The following is a 13,060-nucleotide window of genomic DNA, read 5'->3' as shown; positions in this document are numbered from 1 at the left end:
AACCGGTCCTCTGATCTTCGAGTTCTCAATGAGACAAGTGTCATAGCCCGCACAACCCGCACAAGCTACCTCACGTCGGGCATCTTGCACTGGCTCCTCACCCTTACGTAGGCAGCTTTTCAAGGCTGACACCGATCCCGTCTCGCTCGTGGTGGTCTCATCAGCCATCATACGACACTTCCCATCCTTAAAAGTAATAGCTTTACAGTGATAGTTACGCGAACAAATGACAATACACTCGTTAACATCCGCAACCTCAATAACTTCTAGAGGGTCCCCAAGAATGGCAATGTTCTCCTGTTGGCAGGAGTGGGCGAACACCACAGGTAGTAGCCCTAGAAGATGTTTCATTATGAGGTAGTGCTATAAACAGAGTCCAAGCTGTTCCTCTGTGGGGTCATTTTTTTATGTTTTGCGATGTGTCGACGCAGTCGTCTCGACGCGTGTTGTCTGATCTGCCTAGAAGAATTGTTTAAGCTGAGGTCGTTTCTCACTCGACGGCGGACCCCCAATAGAACATCTCAATTGAGAGTATCTTATCTGACACAGAAAATCGTGGTGCCCTTCGTCGGGTCGTTTCTTCCGAGGTGCACTATTTTCGCTGGTCGGAAGCACCTTTCAGGTAGGACAGAGATCTTACTTCTTACGTATGGTGAACGGAATTGACCGTTTTTGATGGTCGTGCCCCCCACGACATCTCTTCTGGAATCCCCTGTTTCACTCTCTGATTCATTCTCCAGGAAAGGAATCCTCAAATCCGGCTCTGCAGAGAAAAGCTTGGACGATCGACGAGTAACATTCACTGGAGTATCAAGCGACACTCCTACCTTCGGAATAAAACGTAAGAAGCTCAAACCTCTGCGCAGTTCAAAAAACCAACCTGAGCTGATGGCACCTAAACCAAGCGTTATGAGAAGCCTCTTGTTAACAAGTGAGTGCTGACTGACCGCGAGATGCAGTTATGGCCATTGTATCGGTGGGAATGCTGTCTACCCTCGGCATTGCGGAGTGGTGGCAAGTTCGTCATCGCAACGATCTACGCCCTTTAATGGATCCAATCCCAGTAGCATGTGAGCCTTACGACGAGAACAATGACAAGATAGTCCATATCGACTGCCCCCTCAGGCGAATCCAAACGCTGTACCCTGCAGCGACGTTCTCATGGAACGTCTCGCCATACGTGGGGGTTTTCCTGGAGACGAAGGTCGAGATGTACCAATGGAAGGCTGTTCCTGGGAGGCTGGGTATCTGGTTTACTGGGTCTTGGTCGCCTAGTCATGAAACCAGAAGTCTTCCCTTCGTGTTTTCAAACGCTCACAGGAACCCAGATTACTGGCCCCACATCCCAGGGCAAGGACGGAAGTTCTCGGATACGGTCTACGTCGGCAACTTCGCCATCAACAGCACTCACCTGAAGGACTTTCGGAACATGGAGCAGCTACCGCTGCAGGACGACGGCTACTATGCTGCCAGTGCTGAGCGGCCACCAGTACAGGTCACGGGCTACAACACCCATGTGGTCGATGACGCGCTGTACACCGGCAGCGCTGAGGACCCTGTCGTCGGCGACATTCGAATCAAGTTTTACGGGTCCACTGCCAGCCACGGGTCAGGCATTGGCCGCCAGGTGAAACGCAAAGGCCGGTACTACCTGGAGTCGTTGGAAGAGGACCGCGTCATTCGCGGTATCGTGCGTGAGGGCGACTTCTCGGCCAACGAACTGATTGGTCATGTTCTTCGTGAGAGGGACGGTCCCGGTTGGCGCGTCTGGCTTCTGCGGCTCTTCACTCTGGGCTGGGTCGGGGCTTTCGTGGCTCTGAGCTCCATGTTCGTTGACGTCGACAGCAGGTTGTCTGCGCTAGGGGTGGTACTAGGAGCGCTGGGGGCGTCTGTCTTCACTACGTTTGGCGTGGCAGGACCCTTGTGGTGCCTCTACTCACCCGTGATCGGAGGCATTCTCGTGGCAGCAGCCGTCACTGGCGGCTTACTCGCCGTCGTGTTCTGGTCTTCGAAACAAGCAGGGCCCAGATATCAGAGACTCGAACTGGCCTCTAACTTCAAGCAAGACCTAATACAAGCCCCAATAGGGACTGCTCCAATTCGCACACCTGAAGGCACATATGTGTTGCATCCAATCTGATTGACAACACCTACTCAATAATTCTACGAATGATTGTCAATACTCATCAATTCCTATCAACTGAATGGTGGCCTTACGGAAGGCGGCCGCGCTGTCGATAGCGTGCCTGTCTATGACTGTGTTTGGGCCATTGGAGTCTAACTGGAATGCTTGGCGGTCTATTCTGGCAAAACAAGGCGCGTATCGCGATCGTTGCAAACCAGGCGACGTGCTGGACGAGGAGGGCCTGTGCCCACACCAGAGGGAGGCACTCGCCTCCGTTCCGGCTTTTTCCACATCAGCAGGTTTCGTCTTTGCGTTGGCTGGCGGCATCGTCAAAGACCGCTTCGGCAATCGCGCAGCTATCCTTGGGGGGTGCGTACTCAAACTAAGTGGCATGATCATTATGTCCATCAGCGGCCAGACTTTTGACGGATGGGCCTGGGCCTTCTTCCTCTTGGGAGCTGGGGATCAGCCGATAATGATGGGTGTTGTGGATGTTGCCCACTACTTTCCGCGACACAAAGGGCTCGTCACCGGCGTCGTCGCTCTCTTCAGAAACATAGCAGTTCTTTTACCGTTTGGCGTGGAGCTGCTGGTGGAACGCTTCCCATATACATTAGTTCTGTTGGGGTACTTCTACATCATGCAACTAGTTTTTCTCTTCTTTGTTTTCGCAGTGCGCAACATGGGTCAGTTCCCCAAGCTGGAACTCAAATCCCCCAAAGAGAAGTCGCTGATCCACACCATTACGGACCCCGCGTTATGGTTTGTGGCAGGGAGGCCATGGTACATCGTTTACGCCTCATGTTACACGTGTATCGCCGTCATGGTCGCCTTCTACAACACATCAGAGATTTATCAGCTGGGCCTCAACGTCAAGCGTGCTCCCCTGTACTCCACGCTAATTTCTTTGACGCTCTCTCCGTTTTTTGGGCTCATAGTTGACCATTTCGGTGTAGTGGCACTTACTGTCGCAACCGCGCTGCCCTTGAGCCTCGCCTACCTGTGTCTGACGTTCGACCGTGTGGGGGCCGACTGGGTTGCCGCCACCATGGCGCCGATTTTTATCTCAGTCGACAGAGCTCAAGTCTACATGGTTATGGCCAAACGCTGGCCCGTTCAGCTTAACGGTCGTCTCGTGGGTATTTGTTTCGCAGCGGGAGGGCTGATGGGAATGACAGGCCCATTGCTGTTGGACATCGCAATCGCCGGCGGCATTCAGATCGTAGATTACGTCTTCTTCGCACTCTCACTGGTGGTATGTTTGGCGTTGATGTTGGTTGCTCGGCAGTATCTGCCAAGTCTTCACAAGTTTGTTCAACGCTATGCACCCCCAAATGTGACCGTTGACTCCGCATTGAAGCTGCTGGACGAGAACTTCTTGAAAGTTCACCGTTGGTATGGCTTCAAAACCGAAACCGAGTCTGTAGACGAGACCAGTAACTCTGTGAGCTGTTAATTGCGCAAATGAACCCCTGTGAGCCTGGTGACACTGATAAAGGAGACATTAGACCTAAGCGCAAAACCCGATCGCAGAAGAAGCAAGGTGAGCCGGGCAGAGAAGGCCTACTCAGCTGCTGTGCAACTCGCTAAGGAGAAACGACGACAAGGACGTCCACAAAAAAGACTGAGCCAGGCGTCAGCCCGAAAACAAGCGAACGCGTTAGAGGTGGAGGCCATGACTGACCAAGAACGACAACTCTTCGTGTTTGCTAAAAGAAGAAAGAGGACATTGATGGGTGAGTATCGTCAAGCGTTCTTCGGGATGTGTCAAAATGCTCCCTTCACCATCGCGGTCAACTGCTCATTCGACTTGAACAACGAAAAGGAAGTCCACAGTCTCGGTCTGCAGCTTCAGTACGCAGCCCTAGCCATCGCTAACCGCGCAGAAACGGAAATCGCTGCTATTGTCGACGCGCAAGTCCTGCAGGAAGACAAGGACGCCGACAACCAGAACCTAGCGCCCACGGGGATGTTGGTGCTCCAGGCGCTGGTCAAGCCTCGATCAGCACGCCTTGCGGTGACTTCGATGACGTCTGGTTGTCCTTCCATCAGGAGCGTACCCTTCTTCCAATCAGCTGGGTGGACGTCAGGAATCTCGTTCGATGGCCGCCCGTTCTGGGAAGTATTCGATCTAACAAAGGTAGTGGTGTTGTCACCTGACGCGTCCGAGAGCCTTGAAGAGGTGGAGGAGGATGTCGTATACGTCATAGGAGGTATCGTCGACAGAACCGTGACCAAGCATCTTTCCGTTGAGCAAGCAAATGCGTTGTCCGCCAGAACCCGAAAATTTCCATTGGAGAAGTACACCGGGCGATCCGCAGTGCTGAACATCGATACATGCGTGAGTCTGTTGCTGCACTACCGACAACATGGGGACTGGGTGCGAGCTTTTCAAGACTGCATTCCCTCCAGACAAAAAAGAAACACCACGCGGTCGGAAGGACCAGCCAAGAAGGCCAAGACGTCAGATTGACCAGAACTCAACTCTGTCATATCCTACAGGGTGCGAGTTTCGTAGCTGCATCAACTCGGGCAACCACTCTTGAAGGCCAGAAGCAACTCCCTCGTTGAACGTGACATGCGACCTGATGAGCACTAGGCTGTCGAGTTCCTTAGCGAAACTGTGTGAGCCCCAGAGGCCTCTCACGCTTCGACAAATATTCCGCCAGCCTCCAACATTATCTGTCCTCCCGCCAACGCCGCTGCCACCTCTAGCAGAGCGTCGGGGCTGGGGTGTACTCCCGTGCAGGGTACTCCGACATGGATCTTGTTGTTGGCGCACTGTAACGTGCCGGAATGGCAAGTAACTAACACAGTGGCGCATTTGTCGTTTAGAAAATGCAGATCAGATCTGTGCAGTAGCTCTCCGCGACCGTCTGACGCGACCCGCAGAGGGCCGCAACGCCTCTGCTCATCATGACGTAGAGTCATGCGGGGGTTGTCCTGTACCACCGTGCGTGAGGACGTCAAAAGCACGTCGCTTTGGCTTCGTAACTGCATGACTTCCCTCCACGACTCGTCGGATGTGAACCGCAAGGGAGATCCATCTCCCTGCTCCCACAAGTGATTGACTGCCACCTTGGCAAAGACCGTTGTAACAGGTTTCGGGGTTGGCAGCATGCTCGCCACGTCCTTGGAATTGCAGTCTGCCCAAGGAACAGCGAGGCCCAACAACCGCATGGTTATCCTGCAAATAACTTCCCATGAAACGGAACCTATCGCATCCACAACCCCCTCCAAAGCGCTCCTGCCCTGACGGCAAAGGCAGAACTCGAGCAGCTTGCCGGCTGTTCCTTGAGTGCTACCGTACTTTCTCCTCCTTCTGCCCTGAAGGCGTGCCGCTGCTGGGTCTTCTCATCGCCTCGCGATTTGTAGAGCAACCATCGAGCGACTGCGGCCCCTATTGGGCCTTTCCTTCGGCAGGCGCGGTTTCCGGTGAAGATTTCCTGACGATTGTCCTGGACCTGGATGACTTTCAACTACGAGCTACACCTGCATGCTCGCAGCTGCCGCCATACTTCTTACGGATTCACAGACAAACAGCCGGGGGAGTTTCCAGGCCGGCTTCCAGGGGGCAGTCCGTCACAGATGTCAAGCTGAACCAGGGAGGGTTTGCCACAACTCTGTACATCGGCAAGCTCCAAGATCTGGAAGTCGTGGCGGATGCAATGGTAGAGAAGGCGTACAAGAAACATGGCCTTGTAAAGTCTGACTGGAAGAAGTTGGAAGAGTTTGTGATTCATCCCGAGCCGTCAGACGAGTCCGAGTCTTCAGAGAACAGCAGGCCGGTCACCGTCGAGGGCGTCTCCAGCTTGTCTGAGGGGTACGACGAGGTTGTTAAAGGCATCACTGCGATATCTCCTCGAAAAGTCAAAGGCGTCCGTTTTTATCCAAAGCGAGAGGCTGCCTACAAACAGCTGCCAGTGGATTTGCTGCCTCTCCTCCCGGCTCTGAGTTCCCGTCATCCAAATGGGTTGTACAGTCACCAGACTGACGCGATACAGGCGCTACTGAGGGGGGAGGACGTAGTTGTGAACACTCCAACGTCCAGTGGTAAGAGCCTCATTTTCGTGTTGTACGCCCTACACTTGCTCAGGTGTGAGCCGCAAAGCACCTTCATCTTGCTCTATCCGACCAAGGCCCTAGCCCGAGACCAGCTGCGCAAGCTCCGAGACTGGTCTGACGTCGGACCGATATCTCCCGTCTGTCTGGACGGCGACACACCTCCTGCAGAACGACGCCTTGCCGCGCAATCAGCTAATCTTGTACTTACGAATGCCGACTTCCTTCACTACACCATTCTCCCTCAGGCAAGTGGCAAGAGCAAACTAGGGGTGGTATGGAGTCGGCTACTTTCACACCTGCGCCTTCTAGTCATTGACGAGGTACACTACTACAAGGAAGCATTTTTTGCAAATGCATCGTTCACCATCAGGCGACTTTTAAGGCCGGATGTACAAATCCTTTGCCTCAGCGCTACACTAATAAACGCGGCGCAGGTGGTTTCCACAATCACAGCCCGTCCGGCCGTCACACCCATCACGGTCGACGGCAGCATGAGTGGCACCAGTGCCACTGTTCTGTGGGAAACCAGTACTGAGGTGGATGACTGCGTATCACTGGTGGAAACGCTGTGCTCGAAGGGATTACGAGTGTTTCTGTTTACCACATCTCGACACATGGTTGAGGTTCATCGGCGTGCGTTGGCAGCCGCACTGGGTTCCCGGTTTGTGGTGTTAGGCTACCGTGGGGGCTACTTGCCTGAGCTTCGGCGCAGCGTGGAGGAGGCAATTATAGCTGGTAAAGCACAAGTCGTAGTGACAACGAACGCGCTGGAGTTGGGCGTGGATGTTGGCTGTTTGGACTCCGTTGTCTCGGTGGGGTTTCCTCGATCCCTGGCATCTCTCCAGCAGCAGTTCGGACGGGCTGGACGCGGGTCCAGGCCTTCCATAAGAGTATGGGTAGGACGATCATATTACCCACTCGAGGAGTCATTGCTTGCCCGAACTGACACCATTCTTAGTGCCGCTTCCGACCTGGCACCGTGTCCTAACCTGATGAAGCAATGCTATCTTCTGTACCACCTTGCGTGCTGGATCCATGAAAGCGGGTCTACAAGTCTGACGTTGTTCGTCGAAGGAAAGGACGTCAGTGCGGAAGGCCCTCTGTGGGATTTCCTGGGCTGCCCTCCCGTCTCAAGTCTTGCCGAGGTTCTCGGGAGCATGTACAGACTCGAGACCGGCGGAGTGGTGTTGGGATGCCACACGGCCGATGGAGCGGCCCGGCTGCTGACATGGGCTCCGCGTTGGAAGACTGCTGCCGCTGGGGCTCGGGCAGCGGAGGAGACGGTGACGGCGTACTACGGCACCCCTCCATATGGCAACGTGTTGGCTCAGGTGCGCGAGAAGAGGAGCATTTCATGCCATGAGCGCGTGAACTTTCGATCCATCTTCAGCGCCAACGTGGTTGTGCGGACTCCGCAAGGAACCGTACTGGAGACCCTTCCCTACCTCTCTTGTTTGATGGCCCTGTATCCCGGAGCCATCTGGCTGCATGAGGGTCTGGAGTACATGGCGTTGTCTCTAACACAAACGGAGGCTGTGGTCCGTAGACCTATATGTCATGTGGAAGACGTGTGCGGGGCCGTCGCTCTGACCGAGAGTAGCAAATGGCCGGACTCATGGTGTTTCTCATACCGGACAAAGTGCCGAGATCGCGCTGTCTACACTACATCCGCGGTTCTGGAAGAATGGCCTGGCCGAGTCCGGGCATCTCTGGAGGAGGGCGTGGTTAACAAGGAAGTATTTGGGTTGCATGCCTTCGCAAAGAAGACCAATCAGATCATCGATTCCAATTGCTTTTCGCAGATCTACGCTGCGACCTATCAGACAGAAGCCCTCAAACTGCGACTTCCTCAGTGTGCGCTGACCGCTGCCTCCCGCCTGTTCGACGAGCTCCCAACGCAAGCCAACGCCGCCTATCTGGCAACCAACCTCTTCTTGGTGGGCTCTAAACACGCTTTGTGCCACTTGATTATCAATACGGTGAAGAGCCGTTATTGCGGCGAGGCGGTCAGGTGTCTCTGCCCCAGTTCAGAGGAATGGACAGGAAACAAGGGCCGCGCCCGCAAGCAAGAGCAGCCAGACCGAACGGTCATGGTGCACGATAGCGGAGCCAGTGGCACCTGCCGGAGCCTATATTTTGAAAGCGCCCAGCATCTTCTGCGCGAGTGTCACTCCACCCTCATGGCCTGCAACTGCAGCTACTGTGATGAGGTAGACACTGATGTGCAGCCCGACTTCGGCTGTCGCCAATGCGTACTGTGGGACGCCTGTCCCGAGAAGAACAAGATCATCTCGCGGAAAGGTGCATTGAAGCTGATCATCTGTTCGTTGGAATCGCCCTGTTGAAATTAGATCTACAACATACATTATTATTGCTAATAAATCGATAAATAAAAATCATGCTATCAAAAAAAAAAATATCATAAATCCTATTTTCTCACCGATGCGAGTTCACAACATTCCTCAAAATGACCCAGGACTCTTACAGGCTCTGATGAACTACGGCCTCCTCAACATGCAGCACCTAACCGACCTGGCTGACCTAAACCTAGCAGGACGTCAAGAGTCCGGCAAGGTCCAGAAGGTCTCACTCTTCGCAGACACGATGGAAACCTCGAGGTTGTGTCAGGTGTCTGTATCTTCTGAAGGTGGCAAACACCGCGCAGTCCTCGAGAATGTGCCGGAGAGGACACTGGATGAGCAGGCGGCCGTTGTGGTTCAGACACCAGGGGTGCGCGTGGTGAGCGTCGAGCGGATACAGAAAGTGGTGCCGGTGGCGCAGCTGCTGCTGGACCCTGAGAGGCTTCGCGCCCTCATTCAGGAGCTGTCCACGGTTCTACCTAGCTGCTTGGACGCCGACGCCCGACTGAAATTATCACGCGAAAAGAAATCCTCCGCTGCAGCTGTGTACGCCAAAGCTGTCAGTCCAAAGGGAAACCGGGATCTCAAGACAAAGGTGGAGGTTGAGGCGTTCCTAGAGGAGAAGCACGACGTTCTGGGCGAGTTGGAAAGGGAGGAGGCACAAGCGATGAAACAGTGCGACATAGTCCATGCACGTCTGTTCACCGCGGCCTCGAAGCTAAGAGATGTATGGTTGATCGAACCTTCACTGGCTGAGATAAATCAACCAGACTTCAAGGACTCTGCCGGTTTACTGGATGCCTTGCGTAGTCTTCTTGAAGGCAATGTCACGAAGACCTGCGCGGACATCATCATCACCCTCGAAGGAACCAGTGTGCCGTCCACGGTGTCACTGGAGCTGAGAAAGCGAATCGACACGAATGCATGGTCGCCTGAGCTCCACGTAGACGTGGCCGCAACAAAGGACGTCGTGAAGAGCGTGAAGGTGGATTTGTGGGCTGAGGTACGAAACGATTCTGGGAGCGATTGGGATGATGTAGATCTGGTCTTGAACACGGGGAACAAGGCCGCCGTGGGATCCACACCCCCTGAACGACGGATGGTCTTCCATCCTCGAACGTACGGAACGGGGAAGCTCTCGTTGGCAAAGACGTCATACCACCATCACGAGTCTGAAGCTGACGGCGCTCGTGACTCTGAGCCTCAGCAAGACCTGTCTGCTTCAAACCACGTTACACGTGGCACCTCAGTGCGAGCGGGCCAGGCCGCTAAGGTGTTCGTGGGCAGCGTTACGCTGGACAACCCCGCCTCGACAGTTGTGTGCAATCTAGGCTGTAAGAGCTCTGCGGTTACGACTCTGATTCATGGAAGAAATGGCTCGATCATAGAGTTACCAAGAGGAACGAGTTTCATTCGCATCAATGGTGAGCTTGAGGCACAGGGACTCCAACAGGATTGCCCACCTAAAGCCAATTTCTTTACCACTCTTCGCAAAAGTGGAGCTGTTACAGTAACGTCCTCTCCGACGCAGTCCAAAATCACGAAGGATCAGGCAGGTTTCTGGACCAACAAAAAGGTCGCCAGGTTCACAACTCGTTACACGTTGAAGTCTTCAGCATCATCCTCAACAATGGTAGCTACGCTGTACTCGCTGCCTAAGTCCGAGCATGTCGACAATCCTATTGTACTGATGGAGCCTAACCCCTCTAAACTAGTTTCTGTGGAGGCTGAAACTGACGAAGAAGCAGTTCTTCTCGGGCTCGCTCGCATCCGAGAGTCCAACGCATTCGTGAACACCCGAACTAACACTCTCATCAAATTCGTCAACCTCAAAGCGGGTGAGGTGAAGCACCAGCAGTTCGTCTATGCCGCTGAGCACACAGGAGTCAGCTTCAAGACGCTGATCGGAAGCTAGTAAATGAAAATGAAACGTAACGTAAATGAATGGGACTTTTATTAATCATCGTAACGTAAATTTATATTTTATATACAAAAGTGATCTTCATGCTAGATAGAAACATTCTCGTCGGTACTTTTAGCGGTGCGCGTATGTTCCGTTGAGGCATCTGATGGCGATCGCGCTTTCAGTGGTTCGTCCAACATATTGAGACCTTGACGCAGGTCAGCGATGATGTCCTCCGGATCCTCGAGTCCCACAGACAAACGAACCAGGCCGTCGGTGATGCCAGCCTCCAAGCGTTTCTCACGCGGTACGGCGGCATGTGTCATAGATGCCGGGTGTTGAATTAACGTCTCGCAGTCACCGAGGCTGACTGCCAAGGTGCACAGCTTGAGGTTGTTCAAAACAGTTTTGCCTGCCTCAACTCCACCACGAAGTTCGAAAGCCATAATGGAGCCGAAATCACGCATCTGCCGTAATGCCACTTCGTGATGTGGATGCGTCTTCAATCCAGGCCAGTAGACCTGGGCAATGGCCGGATGACTGTCGAGGAACTCGGCCACGACCTTCGCATTGGCGCAATGGCGCTCCATACGAAAGCTTAACGTCTTCATTCCGCGGATAATCAACGACGCGTCCCCGGCACTCATAGTGGCACCAGTCATGTCCTTGAGGCCTTCGAGCCGGACCCTGAGCATGAGCTCGCTATAACCAGCAGCGAAACCGGCGATGACGTCTCCATGGCCATTGAGAAATTTCGTGGCAGAGTGCAAAGTCACGTCAGCGCCAAGAGCCAACGGCTTCTGAAGGTAGGGAGAGGCGAAAGTGTTGTCCACCAGAACTAAACATCCAGGTGTCTGGTGTGCGATTTCAGAAACGGCAGCGATGTCGGCGATTTTCAGGTTGGGATTGGCCGGGGTCTCCAGGTAAACTACTCTGGTGTTAGGACGCATGGCGTTGCGGACGGCATCCAGATCGGACGTATCCAGGAATGTAACATCCACCCCGAACTTCGTTAATCCGTGGGACAAGAATTTGTAGGTGCAGCCATAAATGACGGCATCAGAAATTACGTGGTCACCAGCCTTCAGAACCGTCCAAAACACCGAAGTAATGGCCCCCATGCCACTACCGAAAGCTACTGCGCTTTCCGCACCCTCCATCGCAGCCAACTTTTGCTCGGCAACGGCGACTGTAGGGTTGCCGAAACGGCTATAGATAAACCCATTCTCTTCGCCAGCGAAGCGCCGAGCGCCCTGCTCGGCAGACTCGAAGGCGAAAGTCGACGATGCATAGGTAGGTGTGGTAAGACTACCATACCTATCAGCAATTGCACCACTGTGGATGTAGTTGGTAGCTTCGTTGGTCGACATCACAATTATAGTATTACCTTGTGTGTATTAGTAGAGACACATATATGTTATGTGGGGCGGTCTGGGCATATGTCCATGTGTACTCTTCTATGTCACGAATCAGTACTGCACAGACGCGCCAGAAAAATCCATCTCTGGGTGCATATCCTTGAACTTCTGCAAAATGTCCTGCTGCTGTACCTCGTCACTGGAGGGTTTGTTCTGCGCTTTCATGTTCTGGTCGAACATCATCTTCTCAACGACCTTCCTTGTTTCGCCGTCGAGGTCGCTCAGGGAGGTGGTCTCGGGGATGCATGCCTGTGTGTCGATAGCCGCGTCACCTTCTAGCACACAAGACCACCACTGCTGCTGCGTTTTCTCCAATGTCAGAGAAAGAATCCTGTCCTCCTTGGTCCACAGGCTATCGCCTACGTCGATAGGGTAGTGCAACTGCCCCGTCAAAAAGACATCCCCTCGGATCTGCACGGACAAGTGTCGCTTCTGGAAGTCGACCTTAATGTCTCGACCAACACAACGGTCTGGCAGATCGATGACGACCTCCACGACGTCAAGTGTCTGGGTCCAGCGATACTTGTCAGTTGCTCCTCCGTTGTTGTCAGTTGCTCCTCCGTTGTTATCCTTCTTGGTCACCTTGGGAGTCGCGACCGGTTTGGACACCGGCTTGGGCGCGACCTCCTGTATCTTGGGTTGAGAGTCTAGGATTCTGTCGAGGGCGCCGTTAACTACAGATCTGCACTCCGCTGGCGTTTGCTCAAGAAAATCCGTTCTCCGCTGTAGGAAACCAAAAAACCGACCCAGCAGCTCGTCTATCCCCCCTGGGCATTGCTGAGCAGCCGTCGTGAAAAGCCCGTCAAGTCTACTCTCCTCCGCCATGAATTAATTCAATGTTTCCGGTCACTATGTGTGCTCTGCTCACGCAGATTGGTCCCTAAAGCACAGCGTGAAATGCAGCACCGTCCAGCACACTACACTAACCTGAAAGCAGACATCGTCAAGATAGCACCTGAAATAAATACTGCCCCACAACCTAATAACACATACCTTTGAAAATTAACAAATAACGATGTAGTCGCAACATGTGATGGAAGGCAGCAGCTCGAGCTTGAACTGTTCCGCGTTTATCCGGTGACCGCTGAGGTCGCGTAAGACGGAAGGGAAGGTCTGAGATGCCGTTGGGAGGCGAGAGCCTTTGTCTCGACGAGAGACGAGCCTTCGACCAGCAAGGAGAGTTGGTTCT

General features: G+C 53.7%; 7 protein-coding genes across 11 annotated transcripts; 4 read left to right on the top strand and 3 right to left on the bottom strand.

Annotated features, from left to right (window-relative positions):
* Positions 1-675: 675 nt before the first annotated feature.
* Positions 676-2,140, top strand: KVP17_001481 (uncharacterized protein; the record flags this gene model as incomplete). Of its 2 annotated transcripts, XM_068516916.1 has the most annotated exons (2): positions 676-931; positions 960-2,140. In XM_068516916.1, the coding sequence occupies 2 exons, from the start codon at positions 676-678 to the stop codon at positions 2,138-2,140; spliced, it is 1,437 nt and encodes a 478-aa protein (XP_068372535.1). The 2 variants fall into 2 exon arrangements, with proteins under 2 accessions (XP_068372535.1, XP_068372534.1); XM_068516915.1 differs by lacking the exon at positions 676-931 and having other exon boundaries at positions 962-2,140.
* Positions 2,141-2,204: 64 nt separating this feature from the next.
* KVP17_001477 (uncharacterized protein) lies at positions 2,205-4,598 on the top strand (the record flags this gene model as incomplete). 3 transcript variants are annotated; one of them, XM_068516910.1, is made up of 3 exons in its annotated part: positions 2,205-3,569; positions 3,605-3,668; positions 3,697-4,598. In XM_068516910.1, 3 exons carry the CDS (start codon positions 2,205-2,207, stop codon positions 4,596-4,598), a joined length of 2,331 nt encoding a protein of 776 aa, XP_068372529.1. The 3 variants fall into 3 exon arrangements, with proteins under 3 accessions (XP_068372529.1, XP_068372527.1, XP_068372528.1); XM_068516908.1 differs by lacking the exons at positions 3,605-3,668; positions 3,697-4,598 and having other exon boundaries at positions 2,205-3,581; XM_068516909.1 differs by lacking the exons at positions 2,205-3,569; positions 3,605-3,668 and having other exon boundaries at positions 3,888-4,598.
* Positions 4,599-4,768: 170 nt separating this feature from the next.
* KVP17_001479 (uncharacterized protein) lies at positions 4,769-5,305 on the bottom strand (the record flags this gene model as incomplete). Of its 2 annotated transcripts, none has more annotated exons than XM_068516912.1 (1): positions 4,769-5,305. In XM_068516912.1, the coding sequence occupies one exon, from the start codon at positions 5,303-5,305 to the stop codon at positions 4,769-4,771; it is 537 nt and encodes a 178-aa protein (XP_068372531.1). The 2 variants fall into 2 exon arrangements, with proteins under 2 accessions (XP_068372531.1, XP_068372532.1); XM_068516913.1 differs by having other exon boundaries at positions 4,769-5,245.
* A 23-nt stretch (positions 5,306-5,328) lies between these two features.
* Positions 5,329-8,535, top strand: KVP17_001475 (uncharacterized protein; the record flags this gene model as incomplete). The annotated part of the gene is made up of 1 exon (XM_068516906.1): positions 5,329-8,535. The coding sequence occupies one exon, from the start codon at positions 5,329-5,331 to the stop codon at positions 8,533-8,535; it is 3,207 nt and encodes a 1,068-aa protein (XP_068372525.1).
* A 97-nt stretch (positions 8,536-8,632) lies between these two features.
* KVP17_001476 (uncharacterized protein) lies at positions 8,633-10,465 on the top strand (the record flags this gene model as incomplete). Its single annotated transcript, XM_068516907.1, has 1 exon — positions 8,633-10,465. The coding sequence occupies one exon, from the start codon at positions 8,633-8,635 to the stop codon at positions 10,463-10,465; it is 1,833 nt and encodes a 610-aa protein (XP_068372526.1).
* A 92-nt stretch (positions 10,466-10,557) lies between these two features.
* KVP17_001478 (uncharacterized protein) lies at positions 10,558-11,823 on the bottom strand (the record flags this gene model as incomplete). Its single annotated transcript, XM_068516911.1, has 1 exon — positions 10,558-11,823. The coding sequence occupies one exon, from the start codon at positions 11,821-11,823 to the stop codon at positions 10,558-10,560; it is 1,266 nt and encodes a 421-aa protein (XP_068372530.1).
* A 99-nt stretch (positions 11,824-11,922) lies between these two features.
* On the bottom strand, positions 11,923-12,696 carry KVP17_001480 (uncharacterized protein; the record flags this gene model as incomplete). The annotated part of the gene is made up of 1 exon (XM_068516914.1): positions 11,923-12,696. The coding sequence occupies one exon, from the start codon at positions 12,694-12,696 to the stop codon at positions 11,923-11,925; it is 774 nt and encodes a 257-aa protein (XP_068372533.1).
* Between the last annotated feature and the right edge of the window lie 364 nt (positions 12,697-13,060).

The sequence above is a fragment of a genome, assembly GCF_019968985.1.
Source record: "MAG: Porospora cf. gigantea B chromosome Unknown PgB_NODE_646_length_13078_cov_132.529, whole genome shotgun sequence".
Taxonomy (NCBI): Eukaryota; Apicomplexa; class Conoidasida; order Eugregarinorida; family Porosporidae; genus Porospora; species Porospora cf. gigantea B.
This window is presented reverse-complemented; position numbering and strand designations above follow the sequence as displayed.